General features: G+C 23.2%; 2 protein-coding genes across 9 annotated transcripts in view; one reads left to right on the top strand and one right to left on the bottom strand.

Moving 5' to 3' along the window:
- The window catches only part of LOC122507893 (aromatic-L-amino-acid decarboxylase-like), a 186786-nt gene that overhangs the window by 69342 nt on the left and 90147 nt on the right, over positions 1-27297 (bottom strand). The gene's annotated exons all lie outside the window — the stretch shown is intronic.
- Positions 7879-27297, top strand: part of LOC122507896 (LIM/homeobox protein Lhx3) — a 112727-nt gene continuing 93308 nt past the window's right edge. For 3 of the 4 annotated variants that reach the window (XM_043620890.1, XM_043620889.1, XM_043620886.1), the window contains exon 1: positions 13188-13453. In XM_043620890.1, coding sequence (XP_043476825.1) covers positions 13204-13453 — 250 coding nt within the window. In that variant the 5' untranslated portion in view covers positions 13188-13203. Of the gene's footprint in view, positions 8853-12858; positions 13454-27297 lie in introns of those variants that run through there. The other variant, XM_043620885.1, reaches the window with a different exon arrangement.

Below are 27297 nucleotides of genomic sequence, written 5' to 3'. Positions count from 1 at the left end.
AATTCTTTTGCGAAAATTTTTCAAAATCATTGAATTTAGAGAAAATTTTTGAAACTTATTAAATGTCTACGAAGAATTTTATTAAAATTATTTGGAAAAATTTGAATTGTTACAAAGAATTTCATTAAAATTTGTAAAATAATTTAATTCCTTGAAGAAGTTTAATTAAAAATGTATGGAAAATAATACTTAAATTCTAATAAATAAATTGTAGTAAAGATTTTTAAAATAATTGAATTTCTTTGATAAATTTTAATAAAATTTTTAACAATAATTACATTTTTCAAGGAATTCCATTAAAATTGAATTAAAAATAATTGAAATTCTGCCAAGAATTTTATTAATATTTTTGAAAATAATTAAATTTCAGAGTAAAACTTTATTATTTATAAACATAATTGAAAATTTATCTAGAAATTTTTTAAACCTTTAAATATAATTGAATTTCTGCGAAGAATTATATTACTTTTGAAAATAATCGAATTCTTTTGTGAAATTTTATTAAAATAATAGACTTTGAAAATAATTGAATTTTGACAAATTTTTTAAATTATTGAAATTTTTACCAAAAATTTTATATTATTAAAATTATTTGGAAAAAATTTGATTTGATACAAAGAGTTTCATTAAAATTTTAAAAAACAATTTAATTCCTTGAAGAAGTTAAATTAAAAATGTATGAAAAATAATACATAAATTCTAATAAATTAATCGTAGTAAAGATTTTTAAAATAATTGAATTTCTTTGATAAATTTTAATAAAATTTTTAAGAATAATTACATTTTTCGAAGAATTCTATTAAAATTGTATTAAAAATAATTGAATTCCTTCTGAAACATTTTATTATTTATGTAAATAATTGAATTCCTTTGAAGAATTTTATTATTTATGAAAATAATTTGTAAATAATTGAATTCCTGTAAAATTTTTATTATGTATGAAATTAATTAAATGTTTGCGTAGAATTTTATTAAATTTTTTTCAACCATGTAATTGAATTCTTTGGGAAATTTTTATTAATGTAGTACATATTAAAAATCATTGAATTTAGAATAAAAAAATTTTAATTTTGCAAAGAATATTATTAAAATTTTTGAAAATAATTGAATTTCTGCAATCGTTTGCAATTGCTTCAAAATTCAATTTTTTTTTTTACTTAAAAATTAAAAATAATTGAAATTCTGCAATGAGGTTTACTATTTATGAAAATAATTGAATGTATTGCGAAGAAATTTTTAAAAATAAAATTATAATTATACGGTGACTAGGTAACTAGTCTAGTAACATTTTTATAAATGTAAAAAATTATATTTTGTGTTTAAAGTAGTTAAAAAGTTCCGATAGAATAATTTACAGTTCGGATAAGGGGGAGAGAAGCAACATTTTTGATTCGTTTTTCGACTCAATTTGATATCCTGAGAAAAACTGTGTATCGATGTTACAGTTTATACCCACAATGCAAAAACTTTTTACCAAAAAAATCTAACTCTAAAATATTCATACCAAGTCTCGCCATTAAAACGTATATAAAAAACACTGTTTTTTCGCCCAAAAAGCTCCAAAGTGTGAAAAATTCTACGAAAAGGTGTGACACACAGTGTATATATATATAATATGTACACACACATCAACCCTCTTATCAGGGTTGAAACGTGAGTCATGTAAAAATCTTTGTCGAGAGAACAAGAGGTGAGGTAGTAGCAAAGGGGAGGGCGTGGGGGGCAAAAAGTGCAGTAACGTAAAACAGCAATGTGAGAGCAGCAGTTTTGACGAAAAGTTGAAGTTTATGGTCGTTTATACATATATATATATCTATATCTATAGAGAAATGGTAGATATAACGAGGAAATCCCACGGTCACAGGCCATGTCATGAGGAGAGCTTCCCGTAAGCTCGCAAAAGCCCCGAAAGCTCGAAAGAGAGTGTCACGTTCCCATAGCAACTGAGGATGACTCCGCCTCTCTGAAACCCCCGGTTCGATATCCTCACCTCCTCATTTCTCTCATTCCTCGTCGCTATCAATGTGCCCCACATTTTTCCACCCTGCCATATAATGCTGTACGCGCAATATGTCGCGAACTCAAATTTTTTTTCTCTCTTGTTTTTCTATTTTTTTTTCTTTTACTATTATTATTATTTTTGCAAAAGCCAGACAAAAAGTTTTACCCACAGATGTCAAGAACTCAATATATAAAAATTCGCGAATTTTCCAAAAAATTGAATATAAAAACATGTTTTTATATTTTAAATTTAAAACAAATTTCTTCTCACTCTCTAAAAGAGGAAAGAAGGAAAAATATTTCTCAACATCGTAGAAATTACAGTTTTTTCAAATTTACTTTTTCCGACTCAGTTCAAAGGTGGATACAACTTTATTAACAATAAAAAAAAAAACATCTTTTTATATTAATGTATAGAAAAAACAGGGTTTTCTCATTTCATATTCACTGACATTTCCAGGTTAAAAAACATAATTTTTCCAGGTTTTTAAAACTACATTTATATTTCACAAAAATTTTATTTTTAATATTATTCTTAATCTTACCAAACTCCCTAATTTCCAGACAAAACGACTTTTTTCCTGTATTATTACATTTATTTATGAACTTCTTTAATTGTAAAATACTAAAATTACTCAAAAACATCAATAACTTTGTTTTTAAATGAATATTTAATCATTATTATTTTTTTACAGAAATTAAAATTCTCAAAAATTTTAAATTCAATTACATATATAATAATTAAAACTTGATACTATCATTATTTTATATTATAAAAATATTGTTACTGTAATTTCATCAAAATTATTTTCAATTCAATTCTTCATTTCTAGAATTTTAAACTAAAATTCTTTTTTAAAACAATTTTTTTTAATAATTTTTGAAAAAGTTCTTCTTTGAGAATTTTTAAATCCATTTGTTTACAATTCAATTTTACCTAAACTTTTGATTATTCTGACATTCTTCAATTAAATAAATTAGAAATTAAAAACTTTAAATAATTAAAAAAAAATTTCATTAAACTTTTTGAGAAAAATTAATTCTTAATTTCCTTAAAAATCTTGTCAAAAATTTAATTATTTTTATAGATAATAAAATTATTCGCAGGAATTCAATTATTCTCAAACAATTTAAAGAAAATTCTTCGAAATAATTCAATTATTTTTAAAATTTACAAAATTCTTCGCAAGAATTCAATTATTTTCAAAATTGATAAAATTCACCGTAAGAATTCAATTATTTTCAAAAATGATAAAATTCTTCGTAAATATTCAATTATTTTCAATCTTAATTTTTACGTAATTTTGATTATTCTGACATTTTTCAATTAAATAGTATATATTAGAAAATAAAAACTTGAAGAATGAAAGAAAAATTCAATTAAACTTTTTTGAAAAATAAATTCTATACAGAATTGTTAATTAAGAGTATGAAAAGTTCAAATTTTCTAAAAGATTTTAATTTGAAACATTTTCAAAAATCAATTATTTTTAAAAATTTACGCTATATTGCTTTCAATATTCAATAATAATCTAAAATTTTAACTGAAATTTATTTTTAAATCAATATTTACTAGAAAAATACATGAGAATTCAATTATTTAAATACAAAAGTAAATATTTTATTAAATAATTGAATGTTTCTTAAAATTGAACTTTTATCAAGAATTTTGTCAACAAATTTTTAAATAATTGAATTCTCTTGATAAATTTTAGTAAAATTTTTAAGAATAAGTTTATTTTTCGGAAATTTGATTAAAATTTGATTAAAAATAATTGAATTTCTCCAAAGAGAAAAGAGTTTTTGAAAATAATTGAAATTTTGCCAAGAATTTTATTAAAATTTTTGAAAATATTTGAATTTCGGAGAAAAATTTATAAAGATTATTGAAATTTTGACGAGAATTTTTGTAAATTGTTGAACACAATTAAATTTCTGCGAAGAATTATATTACTTTTGAAAATAATTGAATTCTTGAGACGAATTTTATTAAAATCTCTTTTTAAATAATTGAATTTTTTTGATGAATTTCAATAAATTTTTTAAGAATAATTTCATTTTTCGAGGAATTTCATTAAAATTCTATTAAAAATAATTGAAAGTCTGAGATGAGTTTTATTATTTATAAAAATAATGAAATGTTGCGTAGAATAAAAAATTTTTTTTTAAATAATTGAACTCTTTTGAAAAGTTTTATTAAAGTAGTAGATTTATTAAAAATCATTGAATTGAAGAAAGTTTTTGAAAATAATTGGTATTTTGTCATGAATTTTATTAAAATTGTTAGAAATAATTGAATTTCTAAGAAGAATTTTATACTAATTTGGAAAATAATTGAATTTATGCAATCATTTGTAATTGCTTGAAAATTCAATAATTTCTTTTAGTGTTTTTAATTAAAATTCTTCTATAAATCCATTATTTTTAATAATCAATTAAAAATATATATTAAAAAATTTAACTAATTTCAGAAGAATTGGAATAATTAAAATTTCTCAAAAATTTACGTTCTTTAAGACAATTTCTCGTTAAATTCATTGAAAATTGAAATTTTACAAAATTTCAAATTAAAATCTTTTGAAATTCATCTGTACTTATGAAAATTGTAAACGCAACTTTTTTAAAATTTAATTAATTTTGAAATACTTATGTAAAATTAGATTTCAAGAATAAATTTTAGAAAATAACGATTTTTTAGGATTTCGATCAAAATTCCCTGACTTTTCCATGGTTTTTTAAAGGTTTATAAAGTTCCCTGACATTTCCAGGTTTTCCAGGTTTCCAGGTTGCGTGACAACCCTGAAAATGTTTACTAATTCGAATTAGTGACTGACTTTTTGCTTTTGAATTAGTAAATTTTACTAATAAATTAGTAGAAATTACTATTTATTAGTGAAGTTACTAATTTTACTAATTCAAAAGCAAAAAGTCAGTCACTAATTCAAATTAGTAAATTGAATTTACTAATTCAAGTTTAGAGAGTAGAAAAACTGTGGCTCAAAAAAATAATTAATATAAAAAAAAATATAGCAAAATTTTAATACACATAAAAATTTGTCAAAGATTTTCCAAGTATTATAATAAACGCGCAGTGTATGTATAAAATGTATAAAATGGACTATTTAGGAAAAATATTTCAACTCGAATCCAAATGATTTCGATCGGAAAGTTTCTTTTTTACCTGTTGTCGATATGAGAGAAGAGGGTGCACAAGGATGGCGAGACCGACGACCATGAGTTCAATTTCGTTGAGTGCATCCAACGAGTGATTCCAACATACATATATGTGTCTGTGTTTGTATATATAAACACCAATACACGATTATTGCACGGTGCAGTGATTCACCCATACGTATATATATATTTATACAATAAAAATATGTCTCGCTTCCCGTTTTCAAGCTCTCCGATTCTACTAAAACCGTATATGGATGTCAGAAAAAGGTGGACTTGGTCTAACCATTATTGCCCATCCTTTTTCATTATCACTGTGCACGACCTTGTCTCTATCTTCCCACAAGCAATTTAAGTCAGATTTTTCATCATAAATCGACGCAGGTGACTTAAATTTATTGTAACATTTTTTTCCAATTTGTTTCTGTTAGAGCAAATATCAAGTTATTTGTTGCGCACTGAAAATCAGTCAAATTTCACTGCACACTCAGGGCCTCGATCGATTTTTCGCAATAATTCAATTATTTTCATAAATAATAAAATTCTTCTCAGGAATTCAAATATTTTTGAAAATTTTAATAAAATTCTTTGCAGCTATTCAACTATTTTCATAAATAATGAAATTCATCGCAGGATTTTAATTATTTTTAATACAATTTTACAGGAATTACGCAAAAAATGTCGTAATAATTACTTTTTAAAACAAAAAAAAAATACTTAAATGAATCGAATAATCGGTTTGATTATTATTTATTGAAAAAATTTTTTTTTTCTATTATTTTTTTATTATTTGAAAAAAAATTTAATAAAATTGCAAAAATAATAAAATGCAAAACATTTAATTATTTTCATAAATAATAAAAATTTCACAGGAATACAATTATTTATAAATTTTTTATAAATTTCTTCGCAATATATCCATTATTTTCATAAATAATTAAATTCATCGAAGAATTTCAATTATTATTAATACTATTTTAAATTAATTAATCGAAAAATTCAATTATTTTAACAAATAAAGTTTTACACAAGAATTCAATTATTTAAAATCAAATTTTCATAATATTTATTATATTTCGAAAACATTAATTATCTAAAGCAATGTTTATAAAAATTATTATGAAGAATTCAGTTATTTTCAAAGATAATAAAATTTTTCACAGAAATTCAATTTTTTTAAAACATTTTAATAAAATTTTTCACAATAATTCAATTATTTTCATAAATAATAAAATTCTTCTCAGGAATTCATGTACTTTTGAAAATATTAAGAAAATTCTTAGCAACTTTTCAATTATTTTCATAAATAATAAAATTCATCGCAGGATTTTAATTATTTTTAATACAATTTTACAGGAATTACTCAAAAAATGTAATTATTCTTAAAAATTTAATTTCAATTCCTCCCTAAAATCAATTATTTAAATAAATGATTTTTTAAAATTCTTTGGAACAATTCAATTGTTTACAAAAATATTAGAATTTTTCACAGGAATTCAATTATTTTCAAATATTTTAATAAATATTTTTGAAAGAAATCAATTATTTTAAATACAATTTTAATTAAATTTTTTTGAAATAATTCAATTATTCTTTTAGATTTTAATAAAATTTTTCCCAAGAATTCAATTATTTACATAAATAATTCTTCGAAAGAATTCAATTATTAAAAATAAATAACAAAATTATTCCTGAAAATTCAATTATTTTGAGGCATTTTAATAAAATTCAATTTGTTTTAGTGTTTTTAACTAAAATTCTTCTATAAATCCATTATTTTTAATAATCAATTAAATATATATTAAAAAATTTAACTAATTTCAGAAGAATTTTAGTTATTAAAATTTTTAAAAATTTCTAATTAAATTCATTTAAAATTAAAATTTTACAAAATTTCAAACTAAAATCTTTTGAAGTTCATCTACTCATAAAAATTGTAAACGCAACTCTTTTAAAATTTAATTAATTTTGAAAGATTGAAGTAAAATTAGATTTCAAGAATGAACACAGTAACTTTAGAAAACAACAATTTTCCAGGATATCGATCAAAATTCCCCTACTTTTCCAGGTTTTTCAAGGTTTAGAAAGTTCCCTGACATTTCCAGGTTTTCCATCTTTCCAGGTTGCGTGGCAACCCTGAAAAAAATGAATTTTGTTCTTTTCATTCAGAATACAACAAAAAAGAATAAATTTCCTTTTTTTCCATTCAGAATAAAATCCACCAAAAAATACAAAAAATTAAATATTCCTTCAAATTAAAAATTTCTCCTCTAATTCCTTTTTTTTGAAAAAATATACATTTTTCAGTAAATTTAAAGCACAACGAGCGTTTATTATCCAATCACATAAATCCAACTTTGAAAAAGCAGAAAAAAACCCCAAAAAAAAGAAAAACCAATAAGAACAAAAAAAAAGAAAAGAAAAGAAGGAAACTTATCAGAAAACCTCGTTTGTAGTTTGAAGGATCCTCGTGATATCCTCGCACTTGAGAAAAGTCGAGAATCAAAATGCGCATGCGCCTTAATGAAAACCCCTCCAAAAACTTCCCATGGCAAATTCCTCGTTCCTGGTAGGGTGAAATTTCCCTCCCTCACATCGCCCCACCCGCGATTCCCATATTTCCGTCGATTCCGTCTCTCTATTTCTCTCTCTCTTATCACCTTCTCTCTCTCACTCTCTAGCAAACCACCCACGCTTTAACCGACGACACAGTCCAGCTCCGCACCCACCGACCTCCCTTGTCCCGGCAACAGCTAAACCAGAAGCCGCGGTCTCTCCCGGTCATAGTTTCACTCGATCCGATAATCATTTCGCACATCGTTTCAAAAAAAAAAAAAAAATTATTTTTTTTCTCCATTCTTTTCGTTATTTATCAAAAAGAAAGAAATTTCTTTAAATTTCAAACGAAAAAAAAATCGAAACGAAGAGAGAGAAGGTAAGAAAAAAAACCAATCCTCCGACGGAATAGGATGGGATGCCGGTACCAGATACGTTTTCTCGCTTGGAGGATAAAAGCAAGTCGAGTGGCAGTCGCGGAGTTCCGCGGAATTCGGCGTTTCTTATATTAGCCGGCGCGCTTTCAGAGCGGCAGGGTAGGATCCGCAAAAGGAGAGAATAACTAAGTCTGGTCCTTCGAGTCTATCGGTCGAGAAAGGGATCGAGAGAGGGATCGAGAGAGAGAGAGAGAGAAGAGAGTCCCTTTTTCTACCATCGGACTGCAATTTACATTGGGTCCGGTCGCGGATTTACATTGACACGCGTGTAAAAACATTTCCGTCCCTCTCCCCCCTCCTCTCATCCCAGACGCACGGGGTGAACCGATGGGATTCAATTTTAGACGATCGATAATCTTTTAAGGACCAGTCTATCAAAAACTGTCGTTAAAAATCCACAAGACCCCTATAAGTGTATTTTTCTTTCTCTAAACCAACTTTTTAAAACTTTTACAATTATTTCATTTTGAAGGAGAGAAAAATAAGGGAGTGGTGGCGTTGATTGGAGACTGTCTCCGATTTGACAAAGGATTATTATTTACAAAGTGTGCGAAGAAAAGAAATAGAAAAACATTTTCTATTCCTGTAGTGAGAAAGTGTTATAAAGGTGTCAAAAGAAGAAAACAGTGCTGCATAAATGAGAAGAGGTGTTTTGATCAAAAATTGAAAGACGGAATTGGAAAGGTAAGAAAGAGGAAGAAAAGGGAAGGAAAGGGACATAAAATAGACTCAAGTGGGAAGGCAAAACAAACAATTGAATAGGAAAATAAAAAATAAAAAAAAAAATCAGAAAGAAAAGGTAAAAAATAAATTCAGGAAGAAAAATTAAAAAAAAATTCAGAAAGAAAAAAATTATTCAAAAATTGAAAAAGAAAGAAGAAAGAAAAATTAGACAGAGAAATTAGAATAAAAAATCAGACGCAGAGAAATTAGAAAATACGAAAAGGAGGTGGAGTCAAGAAAAATAATGTAGAAGAGAGTAAAAAAAAATTAAAAGACTAGAAAAGAGAAGGAACTGAATAAACTATCAAGAAGGAAGAAAAAGAAAATTAAAGGAAACAGAAAAAAATAAAGGATAAAGAAAATGAGTTAGAAGCGAATAGAAAAACTCGAAAGGAAAGGAAAATAAAATAAAAGAAGAATAAAAAAGAAAGAAGAAAGTAATAATACAAGCGAATAGCTAATCCGTTAGGAAAGGAAGAGATAATAAAAGAAACAAGAAAAAAAATAATAAACGGATGAAATTCAAGAAAATAAATTAGAAGTGTATAGAAAATCCGATAGGAAAAAGAAGAGGTAATAAAAGAAAAATAAAAGAAGAAAGGAGAAAAAATAAATAGGAATAGAAGGAAATGAAAGTACAGAAAATAAATAAGAAGCGTAATCCGAAAGAAAAAAGAAAGTAAAGTAAAAAGTAAAGAAAATTAGAAAAAGAAAAAAAAAATAAATAAATAACAAGCGGATGAAATTCAAGAGAATAAATTAGAAGCGAATAAAAGTACAGAAAATAAATAAGAAGCGTAATCCGAAAGAAAAAATAAAGTAAAAAGTAAAGAAAATTAAAAAAAGAAAGAAGAAAAAATAAATAATAATAGAAGCGAATAAAAATGAAAAAAATAAATTTGAAACTTATAGGAAATCCGAAAGAAGAAGAAGAGGCAATGAAGAGAAAATAAGAAAAAGAAGAAAATAAGAAAAAGAAAAGAAAGAAATAATAATAGAAACGAATAGAAAATCCAATAGGAAGAAAAAAGATAATAAAAAGAAAAGAGAAACAGCAAAGAAGAAAATAATAAATAAATAACAAAAGGATATCCGTAAGGAAAAGATGAGGAAATAAAAGAAAAAGTAAAATAATTGTTATAAATAATAATATAGAAGCGAATAAAAATCTAAAAAGAAAAAGAAGAGATAATAAGAAAAAAGAGAAAGAAAAAAGGAAAAGAGGAAAATAATAAATGAATGATAATAATAAACAAATAATTATAAATGAATAAATAATAATAAATAATAATAATAATAAATAAATAATAGTAAACAAATAATAAATGAATGATAATAATAAACAAATAATAATAAATGAAGAATAATAAGTGAAAAAATAGAAAGGAAATTGATAAATGGAAGAATAGAAGAAAATTGTACAAAGTTGCAGCAAACGGAGAAGAAAAGCAAAAAATTTAAACAAAATTAGACAAATTCAAAAACAAGTGCTGAGTAAAAGTCAGTGGAACGAGAGACAAAAAATCAAAAATAATACTAAAAATCAAATAAAAATAGACAAAAAAAAGTGTTCTATGTAAAAAATCGAAAATCAAAAAATTTAAAATAAAAAGCAAACATTGAAATTGTAATCAAAAAAGAACAAAAAAATAAAAATAAATTTAAAAACTTGTGCTAAATAACAGAAATGTGAATAAAATTCGAAAAAGAACTAAAAGGGAAAAGTGCAAAAAATCATCTTTCAAGAGTTTTATGGAGAAAATTACAAAATCAAAGACAAGGCACAAAATAATATAAAATTCCCATCATAATAAGAATAAAACATTCTAAACCAGAAATCAAACACCTATAGAAAAAAAAATTGGAACTAAAATTGTGATTCCGTCTGCTGATTAGAAACATAAACACAAAAGGTCTGTGAATCTAAATAAAATACAAAAACCTCTCAGTAGTAAACAACCTACGAATCAAGAAACAGATAGACAACTTCCAGTGAAAAATTATGTGAAGCAAAAATCAAGTTCAAAATTCAGAAAATAACAATTTTTTTCTTCAATTTTTTCAAATTTAAAAAATAAACCTATTCTTTTAGGTTCTCTAATTCGACGCACAGAAAAAATCAAACTAAAAATATCTATTTTCAAGTTCTTCTATTCTCTCTTACTGAAAAAAATTATCCTTATTTTATTAAATCTTTATAAAGATTTAACGTTACTTTTGTTAAAAACGTCAATTTTGTCTAAAAAAAAAATAATTTTCGAACATAGTGTCAAAATTTGTCAGGAGGAAAAAATTTATTCACAATCAAAACACAAAAATGTCGTAGACAATTTTAAAAAACCGAAATAAGAAAGGATAAAAGGATAAGAAAATTATACTGAGAAAAACAACTTTTCCAACAAAAATACTTTCTTGATACAAAATTGATACAAAATTTTGTCTTGATACAAAATTATTTCGTCTTGCTACAAAATTATTTTGTCAGAACAAAATAATTTTACGTACTTTTATAATTAGAAAAGTACGTAAAAAAATAATTGTGGATAATTCACAAATTCGACAAAAGGAAAAAATAAGTAAATAAAAAAGAGAAAGAAAGAAAAAGAAGCAGAAGGAGAAGAATAAGAAGAATAAAATTAAGAAAATAAGGAAATAAAATAAAAAATAAATAAAAAAGAAGCAAAGAAAAAGAAACAAAGGAGAAAAAGAAGAAGAAGAAGAAAAATAAAATAACAAATAAATAAAAACAAAGAAGCAAACAAGAAGAAACAAAGGAGAAAAAAAAGAAGAATAGAAGAATAGAAGAAAGAAAGAATACAAATAAAATAAATAAAATAATAAATAAAAAACAAAGAAGCAAACAAAAAGGAAAAAAAGGATAAAAAGAAGAAGAAAAAGAAGTAATTTAATGAAAAAAGAAGAGATGAAAGAGAAATTTCCGCGCTCCAGATTTCGCAAAGCAAATTGACGGTCGATCGGTAGCATAAGCAAGGTTATGGTCGAGATAAACTGGGACCAGTAAGTCGAGCTGATAAGGTTGGGGCCGTCGCTCGACACAACTGCCAGTGGATGAGTACGCGGTTGCCTTCAGGCCCGCTCGGACTGTCTTTACTCTCAAAGCATCACTTTTCCTCTCGTTTCCAAATCTCATTCATCAAAAATCATTCATCTCTCCATAAAAACGAGTGTTAATTTTATTTCCAACTCCTAAACATCAACTATAAATATACAATTCTAATTGAAATTAAAACCAAAAAGAAAATCGAAATTCCACAAAAAGAAAAACCAAGTTTCAATGAAAAAACAAAACAGTTAAATTCCCAAAAAACGCTACAATATTAAACAGTTAAATTCTCAAAACAAACGCTACAATAAACAATTTTTTTCCAATAAAACCGAAAGAATCGAAAGAAAATAATTTTTCCAAAAGGAAAGAACCACTGTTTCTTAAAAATGCAATTCATCAACAATTTTCGTCGAATGTTTTAGTTCTCAAAGAAAAAAAAAGTTCTTCAAAAAGAAAAAGAAAATTCTCCACCAAAAAGGATTTTTTCACTCCTAAAGGCAGAAAGAATTTTCCACAATGAAAATTTTAAGAAAACTAAAATAAAAAAAAATCCTTTCTTAAAGGAATAATTTTCCAGTATTTGATATTTAAAATTTATCTAAAACCTCATTTTGATAAAACATTTTTTAAAATCGATGATTGTTTACGTTCAATTAGAAGTGCTGCGAGAAGTGAATAAAATTAAGAGGTGAAAATCTGAAGAGGAAGAAAAAAATCTCGCCAATGAAGATGAAAGACGAACCAAAGGAAAAATTCGAAGAAGCTTTCCATGAAACTTTTCAAGAAACTTTCCAAGAAAGAAAAAATTAAAAAGAAAATAAACATTTATTATAATTTCGACCAATTCCGTCGGTCAATCACAATTCACCATCTTCTCATTTAAAAATAATTTCCCCAAAGCTAAATTTGACACCTATAAAAAAAAAAATGACTCGAAACCTTTACCATTTTCGTTACTTCGAATATTCGCCAATGCTGAACATTTGAAAAATGCGAAAATTGGATTTTTAACAAAAGTGAAGTGTGGATTTTCTGTTTCTTTAAAGTATTAAAAATAGTGAGGTGGTGACTCTTGTTGTTTAATTTTTTTTTAATCGCGGGGGAGAAAACGATTTTAGACTGGAGCTGTATTTGCCGTACGCACCACTGCCGGGGGGTGGAGGAATCCTCCCGGCGGTGACATCCGGGGTTGCAATTGGAGCCGGAAGTTGTCGACCAGTTTTACTCGGTGGTGTCGATCTTTCCATGTCGGCTGCCGTACAATCGGCGCAAAATGGGCCGCAGTCCCACAATTCTCTACATCCGTCTGGTGGGCTCTCATCACTTCCTCTACTTGGCTCTGGCACGGTGATGATGCCCCGTCCACCTCTCGGTTCAGTTCCCTCTCTTGGTCCAGCTCATCCTCCGTCGCATCACGATGCCGCTGATCTCGCCGACGCATCGCCAAATTCTGACGTTCTCCTTGCTCTACTCGCGAGGAATAAAAATCTCGAAGGTAACATTTTTTTTCCTCACTTTCTTTTTTTTTTATTGCTTTTTTTAATTCCACTTCATTCCACATTTAGAATCTTAATTTTCGGAAATCTTTCCACAAATGAAATATAAAAAGGATTGACACGAAAATTTAATTTTGATTTTTCCTGACTTTCCCCTAATTTCAAGGCAAAATTTACACTTTTTCTCTAAAGAAAATTCAGAGCTCGGATCGACTTTAGGACACAAAAAAGGACGCTTTAGTCGCATAAATTCACAACAAAAGTCGCCAAAAGTCGCCAAAAGTCGCATGAAATTTTGGAAAAAACGATAAAAAAGAGACATGAAATTGTAAAATAATGTAAAAAAAAATGGCAAAATGTTATTGGGTTTTATAAGAATTGAGTGTAGAATATAACAATTAAAATATTTTTATAAAAATTATTTTATTTGCCTAAAATATCAAGAAAATTATCAATCCTCCAAGTCAAATATTAAAATAATAAAAACGCAATTTTAACGATTAGACAAATATTTTATTTGTAGTTTTTTTTATTTGCAATGAGACCCAAAAATAATTTTTAATCGTAATAATTAATTTTTAAAGCAAAAAAATACTTAAATGAATTGAATAATCGGTTTGCTTATTATTTATTGAAAAATTTATTTTTCTATTATTCTTTTATTATTTAAAAAAACATTTAATAAAATTGTACGCAATCGTCGCAAACATTTAATTATTTTCATAAATAATAAAAATTTCACAGGAATTCAATTATTTACAAATTTTTTATAAATTTCTTCGCAAAAATTCCATTATTTTCATAAATAGTAAAACTCATCGAAGAATTTCAATTGTTTTTAATAGGGGAACATAGTCTAGGTCGGCCACCTTTTTGACTTTTGTTTATAACTTTTTTTTAAAAATGAATTTGGACAATTGAAGTATATGGTTGGAAAGTCCTGTTTAATAGGAACATTTTTTCTGTACAAAGTAAATTGACAGGTTTAAAAATGAAAAAGTTATAAAGATTTAAAAAAAAAAAAATTTGTAGTCCAGGTTGGCCATTACAGTCAAGGTCGGCCATGTTTAAAATTCAAAGGGCATTAATCGTTAAAAAATAAAATAACATGTTTGGAGTTACGGAAAATTGATTCTTTATTGTTTACAGTTTGTAACTTAATGAAATAACAAAATAATAACAATAAACAATATAAAAAAATAAATATAAATAAAAAAAAGTTTTGCACTAAAATATTAATAAAATTAAATAAAAATATTAATAAGATGATCAATTATATTATGAGTTATACAGAATTGCAGTTTTTGCAAATGAAGTAGCTCGTCCTCAACTTTGCGCATTTTAAACACATAGTGGCCGACCTTGACAGTAAGTAACATTACCGAATTGTTGTAACCATAAAGAAATACGTTTCGGGATTCGATTTTTTACTTTGTTTTCCTTTCAACCATGAGTCCCACAAATTTTCTGCATACTTGCCTTGACGATTCAATTTGTTTTTTATCTTTTATTAATGGTTTTTCACATTATGCACAAAACTTTTTTTGAGCTTTTTTTGTACCGACGTCACAGAAAACACAATTTTCGATCCTCCGAAAATGTAATTGAACAAAAAGTTAGGTTACACTAAGACAAGCTTCGACAAGCATGCGTGTAGGTGGCGCTAGTGAACTTGTCCAAAAAATCGCGATGGCCTACCTAGACAGTAGACCAACCTTGACTACATTCCCCTACTATTTTAAATTAATTAATCGAAAAATTCAATTATTATTTTTACAAATAAAGTTTTACACAAGATTCAATTATTTAAAATAAAATTTTCATTATATTTATTATATTTCAAAAACATTAATTATCTAAAGCAATGTTTATAAAAATTCTTAGGAAGAATTCAATTATTTTCAAAAATAACAAAATTTTTCACAGAAATTCAATTTTTTTAAAACATTTTAATAAAATTTTTCGCAATAATTCAATTATTTTCATAAATATTAAAATTCTTCTCAGGAATTCAATTATTTTTGAAAATTTTAATAGAATTCTTACCAACTATTCAATTATTTTTATAAATAATAAAATTCATCGCAGGATTTTAATTATTTTTAATACAATTTTACAGGAATTACTCAAAACATGTAATTATTCTTAAAAATTTAATTTCAATTTCTCAATAAAATCAAGTATTTAAATAAATGTTTTTTTTAAATTCTTTGGAAGAGTTCAATTATTTACAAAAATATTAGAATTTTTTAAAGGAATTCAATTATTTTCAAATACTTTAATAAAATTGTATTGATAGAAATCAATTATTTTAAATACAATTTTAATTAAATTATTTTGAAATAATTTAATTATTCGTTTAAATTTTTTAAAAATTCTTCCCAAGAATTAAATTATTTACATATGTCGATAAATAACAGAATTATTTCCGAAAATTCAATTATTTTGAGGCATTTTAATAAAATTCTTTGGAACATTTCAATTATTTTAAAAAATTTCCCTCAATTGCATGATTTTTAATATCTACTATTTCAATAAAATGTTTCAAAAGAATTCAAATACTTACTTAAAAAAGTTTAATAAAATTCTACACAAAACTTTAATTATTTTCATAAATATTAAAAATTTCACAGGAATTCAATTATTTACAAATTTTTTATAAATTTCTTCGCAATAATTCCATTATTTTCAGGAATTAAAATATTTTCATTAAAAATAATTAAAAATACTAGAAAATAATAATTGAATTAAAATGATGAAAATAATTTTTTAAGAAGTTACAGTAACAAAGTAGCAAGTTTTAATTATTATAAAACATAAAGAAAGCGATGACTCCGACTCAAAGACTCGGAGTGATCGATTTCTTCATGTTTTATAAAAATTTTTAAAAGTTGTTTAATTTCAAAATGGTTTGAATTTGAATCTTTTAAAAAATTTTTAATTCCTATGGAAAAATAATAATAATTAAATATTTATTTAAAACAAATTTTTTGAATAATTGAATTCTTTTTACGAATTTTAATAAAATTTTTAAGAATAATTACAATTGTCGAGAAATTCGATTGAAATTGTATTATTAAAAATATGTAATTGAAATTTTACGATGAGTTTTAATATTTATGAAAATAATTGAATTCCTAAAAAGAATTTTATTATTTATGAAAATAATTTATTCTCTGGAAAAAATTTTATTATTTATAAAAATAATTTATTTATTGCGAAGAAAATTATAAAAAAATTTGTAAATAATTGAATTCCTGTGAAATTTTTATTATTTATTAAAATTATTAAATGTTTGCGTAGAATTAAACAAAATTTTTTTTTAAATAATTGAATTCTTTTGGAAAATTTTATTAAAATAGTAGATATTAAAAATCATTAAATTGAGGAAATTTTTTGAAAATAATTGAAATTTTGACAAGAATTTTATTCAAATTTTTGAAAATAATTGAATTTCGGAGAAGAATGTAATTATTTCTAAAGATAATTGAAATCTTGACGAGAATTTTAAAAAATTTTTAAACATAATTGAATTTCTGCGAAGAATTTTATTACTTTTGAAAATAATTGAATTTCTTCAATCATTTGTAACTTCTCCAAAATTCAATTTTTTCTAGTGTTTTTAACTAAAATTCTTCTAGAAATCCATTATTTTTAATAATTATTTAAATGAATTTAAAAAAATTTAAGTAATAAAAACATAAGTAAAAAAAATCCTTTTATGGAAAAGTTTCTTCTTTTTCAGAAAAAAACACTTTATTTCTTGACTTTCGACAAAATTGTTGACTTTTTAAAAACAAATTGCTTTTTTCGGTTTTAATTTCTCATATAAAAGAGTCAAAATACTTATTCGAATAATTACTCTTTTTTGCATCAAATTTCATTTCCTAACAAAATTTCCAGCATTTTCATAGAAGAAAAATTTCTACGCTTCGTAAAAAATGCTTCTCTCGCGCGACAATTTTTCCTTGAAATAAATTTCCCTAATATTTTAAAAAAGAATTTTTAGCATTTATCACAGAAAATGGTTACACTGAAATATGCAGCACTCTTATTTTCATCTAAATTAGATTAACTTTTGTGAACTTACTTTTCAGTATATAATTAATGCAAATTATGATTATTATTAATAATAATTATTACTTTTTAAAGAATAATAAAATTTAAAAGATAAATAAAATTAAATAAAATTATGCAAATTAAATTTAATCTTTAAATAAATCTTTAAAGATTTATTTAAAAAATTGCTCATTATTAATTATTATAATTAAATATTTAAATTTATATAAAAAAAACCATTCACTTCAAATAAAATTTTTACTTGTTCCTCAAGAAACTTCTTTCCTTTCTTCCTTCCTTCTTTCTTTTTTCTTTATTTTGTTCCTCAAAACAAAAATATTTCCTGCCCTTTTTCCTGACAGTCAATACTTTAAATAATACGAAATTTATCTCGTAATAAAAAAAAATTTCTTTTTTGATAAAATATATATGTTTAAGAATAAGCTTTATCTTATCAAAATTATGCAACCGAATATTTATCAACCGATACAAAAACTTCCTCATTTTATTCTTTTATTCTCCTCTATTATAATGTTACAAATTCTACAAATTTAGAAATTAATGTCTGCAATTTCATATTTAGAGTTATTTCAATAACTCTAATTTAAAGAACTTCTAAACTTATTTAAAGAACTTCTGAAGTTATTTAAATAACTCTAAAGCATAAATTAGAATTTTTCCTCATAGTTTTTAATCCAAATCGACTCTAAAAATTAAACTAAAATTAAACCACATTATTTAATCTCTTTTTCAACTCTTTCAAAAATAGAATCAAAGTGCACGTTTATTGTACATGGAAAAAAAATAAATCACACTAAAAAGTCGAACTTGAATGATTTTTACATACGAATTGCAATAAGATTATCATTTGTTTTGCTTGAAAATAATGAACAATTGCTCACACACGATGTTTATATTATGTCGAGTTTAAAAGACGATTTTCTTATCATTCCCGTTTGGCGTCCCCAGTGCTGTTTAAATCTCCACACTTGAAGTAACCTTTTGTTTTTTGACTACCAACTTACGTAACAATTTATTTCGAAATTTTTTTTTTGTCTTTTCTTTCCGAAAAAGTGAAAAAAAAAAAAATGTTTCTCCCAATATTCACATTTTTAGAAAATAAAGGAAAAAATTTTACTAAAAAATGTTCTGTTACATTTATTTACGAATTTCTTTTAAATTATTCGAGAACATCAATAACTTCATTTTTAAATAAATGTTTAATCATTATTATTTTTCCATAGGAATTAAGATTTTCAAAAATTTGAAATTCAAACCATTTTGAAATTAAATAACTTTTAAAAATTTTAATAAAACATGAAGAAATCGATCACTCCGAGTCTTCGACTCGAAGCAATCAATATCTTCATGTTTTATAATAATTAAAGACGACCGAGTGGTAAAATAATTATTTTATATTATAAAAAATTGTCACTGTACGTAACTTCTTCAAAATTATTTTCATCATTTTAATTCAATTATTATTTTCTTGAATTTTCAATTATTTTTTATGGAAATAATTCAATTTCTTAAAAAAAATTTTATTATTTATGAAAATAATAGAATTATTGCGAAGAAATTTATAAAAAATTTGTAAATAATTGAATTCCTGTAAAAATTTTAATATTCATGAAAATAATTAAAGTTTTGCGTAGAATTTTATTAATTTTTTTTTAAAATAGGCAATTGAATTCTTTTAAAAATTTTTATTAAAATAGATATTAAAAATCATTCAATTGAGGAAAATTTTTAAAAATAATTGAAATTTTGCAAAGAATTTTATTAAAATGCCTCAAAATAATTGAATTTTCGGGAATAATTTTGTTATTTATCTTTAATAATTTAATTCTTTAGGAATTCTTTAGAATTATATATGTAAATAATTGTATTCTTGGAAAGAATTTTATTAAAATCTAAAAGAATAATTGGATTACTTCCAAATAATTTAATTAAAATTGTGTTTAAAATAATTGATTTCTTTCAAACAAATTTTATTAAATTATTTCATAATAATTGAAATCCTGTAAAAAATTCTAATATTTTTGTAAATAATTGCATTCTTCCAAAGAATTTTAAAAAATCCTTTTTTTAAACAATTGATTTTATCGAGGAATTGAAATTAAATTTTTAAGAAATATTACATTTTTTTGAGTAATTCCCTGTAAAATTGTATTAAAAATAATTAAAATCCTGAGATGAATTTTATTATTTACGAAAATAATTGAATAGTTGCTAAGAATTTTATTAAAATTTTCAAAAATAATGAAATTCCTGAGAAGAATTTTATTATTCATGAAAATAATTGAATTATTGCGAAAAATTTAAATAAAATGTTTTTAAAAAAATTGAATTTCTATGAAAAAATTTGTTATTTTTGAAAATAATTGAATTTTTCGATTAATTAATTTAAAATAGTATTAAAAATAATTGAAATTCTTCGATAAGTTTTATTATTTACAGAAATAATGAAATTATTGCGAAGAAATTTATAAAAAATTTGTAAATAATAATTCCATTCCTGTGAAATTTTTATTATCTATGAAAATAATTAAATGTTTGCGTAAAATTTTATTAAATGCTTTTTAAATAATAAAAAAATAATAGAAAAAATATATTTTTCAATAAATAATAATCAAACCAATTATTCGATTCATTTAATCCTTTCAAAGAATTTAAAAAAAACATTTATTTAAATAATTGATTTTATCGAGGAATTGAAATTAAATTTTTAAGAATAATTACATTTTTTTGAGTAATTTCTGTAAAACTGTATTATAAATAATTAAAATCCTGTGATGATTTTTATTATTTACGAAAATAATTGAATAGTTGCTAAGAATTTTATTAAAATTTTCAAAAATATTTGAATTCCTGAGAAGAATTTTATTATTTATGAAAATAATTGAATTATTGCGAAAAATTTGATTAAAATGTATAAAAAAAATTGAATTTCTGTGAAAAAATTTGTTATTTTTGAAAATAATTGAATTTTTCGATTAATTAATTTAAAATAGTATTAAAAATAATTGAAATTCTTCGATAAGTTTTATTATTTACAGAAATAATGAAATTATTGCGAAGAAATTTATAAAAAAATTTGTAAATAATAATTGAATTCCTGTGAAATTTTTATTATCTATGAAAATAATTAAATGTTTACGTACAATTTTATTAAATGTTTTTTTAAATAATAAAAAAATAATAAAAAAAATATATTTTTCAATAAATAAATAATCTAACCGATTATTCGATTCATTTAAGTATATTTTTTTCCTATCAAAAATAATTATTAAGATTTAAAATTATTTTTGTGTCTCATTGCAAATAAAAAAAACTACAAATAAAATATTTTTCGAAACATTATAAAATTGTGTTTTTATTATTTTAGTACATTTGACTTGGATGATTGATAATTTTCTTGATATTTTATACAAATAAAATAATTTTCATAAAAATATTTTGTTACATTCTACACTCAATTCTAATAAAATCCCATTAACATTTTGTTATTTTTTTTTACATTTTTTTACAATTTTATTTTTGATTTACTTTTTTGTATTAATTCGTTGCAATTTGATACCTTTTTTAAGTTAAAAGAATATTTAACAATTATTTGAATTAAATAATGAAAATAATTAACTATGCAATATATTTAAAACATATATGTATACATAACACTTTCACATTAATGGAAAATCTAATTATTATCGTTAAGATAAGAACTAAGTTTTTTTTTGCACCTACAGCAGGTTAACTTTTGAGATAAGCTTTCTAGATTTAAAAAATTGATAAGATAAGTGTACAACATTTTAAGTAACACAGTAGCCCACTTAAGGATTCCTTGTCAAGAATGTTCAACAAAATCCTCAACTACTTCTTTATTAATTTTAGTTAAAAATATCTTTATACGGAAATTCAATTAAATATTTAGAAAATAAAAAAATAACTTTTTGCTTTCGAATCAGTAAATTTTACTAATGTATTATAGTAGAAATTATTATTTATTAGTTAAATAAACTTTTGCTTTCCAATTAGTAAATTTCACTAATAATCTAATTATCAGAAGTTGAAAAAAATATCCAATTGTCTGGATAGAAAAAATAAAAATCAAAATCGACTTGCATGCGCAACAGATTGCTAAAATCGTGCCTGCATAATACACGCGGGCAGTATACCGGGCAATCTTAGAACTTGCTACTCTCACGTAAACATATTGTACTCACATTTTTCACAGTAATATGTGAATATTTTAATTTGCATGTGTGCAGCATATTCACTGAGAAAACAACACATGAGTGTGAATAAATTATATTATCTCGCACACATTTACGAGGCAAAAAAAGAAAATAGTTTCATGTATTATATACAGTGTGTGTGTGAGAGTGATGCATGTGAGAATCTTTTCTTGATGTGAAAACGCGACTCGAGATCTGAGTCTTACTTCCTGCATTCTTGTCGTAGTGCTCACCTGCCCTTTAAGTTATTCATCCCCTCAATCTCGGTGAGTGGAGCAAGGTCGTACGAGTACCTTAATTATGCACGCGAGAGGATATTGAAGAGGCGCGACTCCTAACCAAGTTATTAACAATCTCCAACCCTCTTTATAATCAAATTCACTTTCGCGAATTATAAACCGTGATTATGTATATGTACTGGAAATCTTTTATAACTGGAGGAAGAAAACTTTATTTCGTTCAAATATAGGCTATTAGTTGCGTCTTTTGGTAAATAAATATTTACTTGAATTATTACTAAATTATTAAGTAAACAGCTTCTACTATATAATAATTACTTATTCAGGGCTCAGATCGATTTTAAGACCCAAAATAGTTGTTTTAGTCTCATAAATTCACAACAAAAGTCACAAAAAGTCGCATGAAATTTTAGAAAAAAAAAAGATAAAAAAGAGGCATAAAATTGTGAAAAAATGTCCAAATGTCAATGGGGTTTTATTAAAATTGAGTGTAGAATGTAACAAAATAATTTATTTGTATAAAATATCAAGAAAATTATCAATTATTTTCAAAAATAATAAAAATTTTACAAGAATTCAATTATTATTTACAAATTTTTTATAAATTTCTTTGAAATATTTCCATTATTTTTAGAAATAATAAAACTCAAAATAAAAGAATTTCAATTATTTTTAATACTATTTTAAATTAATTAATCGAAAAATTCAATTATTTTCACAAATAAAGTTTTGCACAAAAATTCAATTATTTCAATTATTTCAATTATTTTTATTATGATTTTAAAATTAATTAATAGAAAAATTCAATTATTTTCATAAATAATAAAATTCTTCTCGGGAATTCAATTATTTTAGAAAATTGTAATAAAATTCTTAGCAACTATTCAATTATTTACATAAATAATAAAATTCATCGCAGAATTTTAATTATTTTTAATTCATAATTTTACAGGACTTACTCAAAAAATGTAATTATTCTTAAAAATATAATTTCAATTCTTCAAAAAAATCAATTATTAAAATAAATGTTTTTTTTAATTCTTGAGAAGAATTCAATTATTTAAAAAATATTAGAATTTTACACAGTAATTCAATTAATTTCAAATATTTTATTAAAATTCATTAAAGAAATTGAATTTTTTTTAAAAAAAAACCTTTACTACAATTAATTTATTAGAATTTATGTATTATTTTCCATACATTTTTTATTAAATTTTTCAAAGAATTAAATTATTTCTAAAAATTTTAACGACATTCTTTGTAAGAATATTCAATTTTTTTCCAAATAATTTTAATAAAATTCTTCGTAAAAATTTAATTAATTTAAAAAATTTGTCAAAATTCATTTTAATGTCTATTATTTTAATAAAATTTCACAAAAGAATTCAATTATTTAAAAAGAAATTTTAATAAAATCAGACTCAAGAATTCAATTATTTCAAAAGTAATATAATTCTCCGCAAAAATTCAATTATGTTCAAAAATTTACAAAAATTCTAGTCAAAATTTCAATTATCTTTATAAATAAAAAAATGTTTTTGTGAAATTCAATTATTTTCAAAAATTTTAATAAAATTCTTAGCTGAATTTCAATTATTTTTAATAAAATTTTCATTAAATTTCTCTAAAAATGAAATTATTCTTAAAAATGTTATTAAAATTTGTCAAGAGAATTCAATTATTTAAAATTTTGTTGATAAAATTTTTTATAAAAATTTAATTTTAAGAATTATTTAGTTATTCAATATATTATTTATTTTTGTATTTAAATAATTGAATTGTCGTAGAATTTTTTAATAAATATTGATTTCAAAATGAATTCGAGTTAAAAATTTTAGATTACAATTGAATATTGAAAGCATTATAGCATGCATTTTTGAAAATAATTGAATTTTATAAAAATTTCAAATTGAAATCTTTGAAAATTTAAACTTTTCATACTTTTAATTAAGAATTCTGTAGAATTAATTTTTTTTTAAAAAGTTTAATGGAATTTTTTTTCAATTATTTGAATCTTTAAATTTCTAATATTTTTAATTGAAGAATGTAAGAATATTCAAAATTTCGTAAAATTAAATTGTAAAAAAAAGATTTGAAAATTTTCAAAGAACTTTTTCAAAAATTATTTTTAAAAAATTGACTGAAAGAAGAATTTTAGTTCGAAATTCTAGAAAATAAGAATTGAATCGAAATGATGAAAATAAGTTTTGAAGAAGTTACAGTAACAATGTAGCAAGTTTTAATTATTACAAAACATGAAGAAAGAGATGACTCCGAGTTTTCAACTCGGAGTGATCGATATTTTTTTTTATTATTTTCATTATTTTCATAAATAATAAAATTTTTTTTTAAGGAATTGAATTATTTTTATAAAAAATAATTAAAAATTCTAAAAAATAATAATTGAATTAAAATGATGAAAATAATTTTGAAGATATCTACAGTGACAATTTTCTTATAATAATATAATAATATAAAGTTATTGATCTTTTCGAATAATTTAAAAGAAATTTGTAAATAAATGTAACAGAACTTTTTTTTGAGTAAAATTTTTTCCTTTATTTTCTAAAAATTTAAAAAGTTTTAATTTCAATTTAAATTTCAATTAAAATTTGTAATTGACAAACAGAATTTATAACAATTTTTTCCTTTATTTTAAAAAAATCTTATTATTAAAGCAATCGTAATTAAGAAATAGAAATGATGCAAATAATTTCTTTATGAAAATTGAAAATTTTCTACAAAAATATTAAGAAACGGGAATATGTAATGTTTCTTTTCCAAAAGAAAAGAATGAGTTTGTGAACAATATTTTTGAGACAAAAAACATTTTAAAATTGTTAACAATTTTTATACGTTTTTCGTCTCAATTTGATGTCCTTAGAAAATGTGTAAAATTTTAACATATTTAAATGTTTGCTTCTCAACAATTTTGATAAGTTTTTTGTCTCAATTTTCTAAACTTAAAAAAACTGTGATATAGAGTCAGTGACGTTTGATAAAAAATAGAGATAAAATAAAATTAGAAATAAATTCGATAAACAAAAAAAAAAGAATTATTTTGTAAAAAAGAAATTTTCGGGTGAGTTAATTTTGAAGTGCGCCATAAAAATAAGACGTGTTTGTTGTTGTCTTATATATACATGTTGAAAAAGAGTGCAAGACATAAGTTTCCTTCACGCATCATACCGATCAGATCGAGGTTGGGTTTACGTTTAAGTACATCCGCTATTGCACGCGAAGCAATATCGTATTGATTGCTAGGCGGCCGGGCCTCCGAACACATTACATGATTAAACCGCTCCAACAGCAGAGAAACCGACGGCCTTGTAGCACTTACCTTATTAAAATATCCACCACCCACTTTCACCCTATGTACAAACATAAAGCCCTTTCACGAGACCTCCTTTTAGAAAATGTCCTTTTCCGGTCAATTTTCACGTGTCATTTTAGTCTCAAGTACAACGCTTATTTCTTCTTTTACGCATTAGAATACGCTTCTGTTTTTTTTTTTCATTTCTTCAAATTATTTTTCATTTTACTTTTTTTCAATTTTATTTTAAATAAAGGATGTTCAATTTCACTTAAATTAAACGCTCTTCAATTTTCTTTGAAATAAACGCCGTTCAATTTTACTTAAACTAAACGCTCTTCAATTTTATTTGAAATAAACGCCGTTCAATTTTACTTAAACTAAACGCTCTTCAATTTTATTTGAAATAAACGCCGTTTAATTTTATTTAAACTAAACGCTGTTCAATTTTATTTGAAGTAAACGCCATTTAATTTTATTTTAAATAATTATTTTTATTTAAACAATTCAGATTTAAAGAGTATTTTTTTTATTATTTTTCGTTTAATTTTAAAATTTCGTCAAAAACACGAAGAATAATTTTAATAAAAATTCTATAAACTAAAAATAGAAGCGTTTAATATATTAAAGTTTGCCAAAATATAATTTGTCGGAATAGATAAAAATTTAAAGATAGAATTTTTTGTGATTATAAAAAATGATAATAAATAAATTGATTGATAAAAGAGATTCATTATCTATGACGCTGAAAATAAATATGCTTTAAATACAATTGAATTTTATCTAACAACTATTTTTGCGAAATAATTCTTTTTTTACTATTTCATAATATTTGCGTAGAACTCGAGTTTTCGGCATAGAATTAAATTCTTTGAAAAAGAAAGTGGAAAAATTTTTTTTTAAACTTCTTTTCTCGTATTATTTCTTTTTGTTTAATTTTTAAATCATAAAATTTATTTATCGCAATTAATAGAAATTGGTTAGAATTTATGAATTTTTATCAAATTGTATTGTGTGAGACTTTTTTTTTATTAAAAAAAAATTGCGAATATCGAAAGAATATTAAAGTCAATGGAATGAGTAAAACGAAACTAAACGACGATATCTTTTCGCAATAAAATAATTTATTCCAAAGCGAACTTGAAGAAAGAGATGAATTTAATTTTTTTTATGATACAAATGAAGAAGTATTTTTCGTATTGAGAATTTTAAAGACTTGTACTGGAGTATATAGAAATCGTGACTCGATCAAATTATTTATTCATATAAATTTATATATTAAAATGAAGGATGCAGTCGTTTAGTTTCCTTTTATTCATTCAAAAATATTTGCCAGTTTTTTTTGTTTTTTCTGATAGTAAAAAGAAAAGTGTCTCACGGAATATAAATTCGATTACAAATTCAGAACACACAAAAATTATGTTCAAATAAAGATTGTAAATTTTTTTTTGGGATGAAATTCGCATTTATTAATTTTTAATTAAATTTTTTCTTCGTAGAGATTTTTTTTTTTTTGAAAGGGGAAAGTTAATATTAAGTGTTTAGTGTTAAATATTAGGCTAAGAGAAAATTTGTTTGATTCAAATAAACAATTGCTAATAATAAATTACTAATAAAATTACTAATAAAATTACTAATAAAATTGCTAATAAAATTGCTAATAAAATTACTAATAAAATTGCTAATAAAATTACTAATAAAAATTTAGTTTAGTAAAAATTCCAAGGATATCAAAAAACGTAAAAAATAACTCCAAAAATAGTGAGAAAAAGTGAGCACCTACTCTTATTGCCAAAATTTGTCCAATCTTGGACCGCAAATTCAAACAAAAAAAAAAAACCCTTTCGCAAGATTGTCTCAAACCAAACGATTTCTCTTTTCTTTTAATTCAAAATAAAGCAATCATTCCGGACAATGTGAATAATATTTTCAAAAACAATAGTTTTCTAATAAAGTGAAACCATTGTTGAACATGAAAACAAAGCTTCTACTTGAAT

This window comes from Leptopilina heterotoma, unplaced genomic scaffold (assembly GCF_015476425.1).
Source record: "Leptopilina heterotoma isolate Lh14 unplaced genomic scaffold, ASM1547642v1 Lhet_52, whole genome shotgun sequence".
Lineage (NCBI taxonomy): Eukaryota > Metazoa > Arthropoda > Insecta > Hymenoptera > Figitidae > Leptopilina > Leptopilina heterotoma.
The sequence above is the reverse complement of the archived record's forward strand: the minus strand, read 5'-3'. Positions and strand labels throughout refer to the sequence as shown.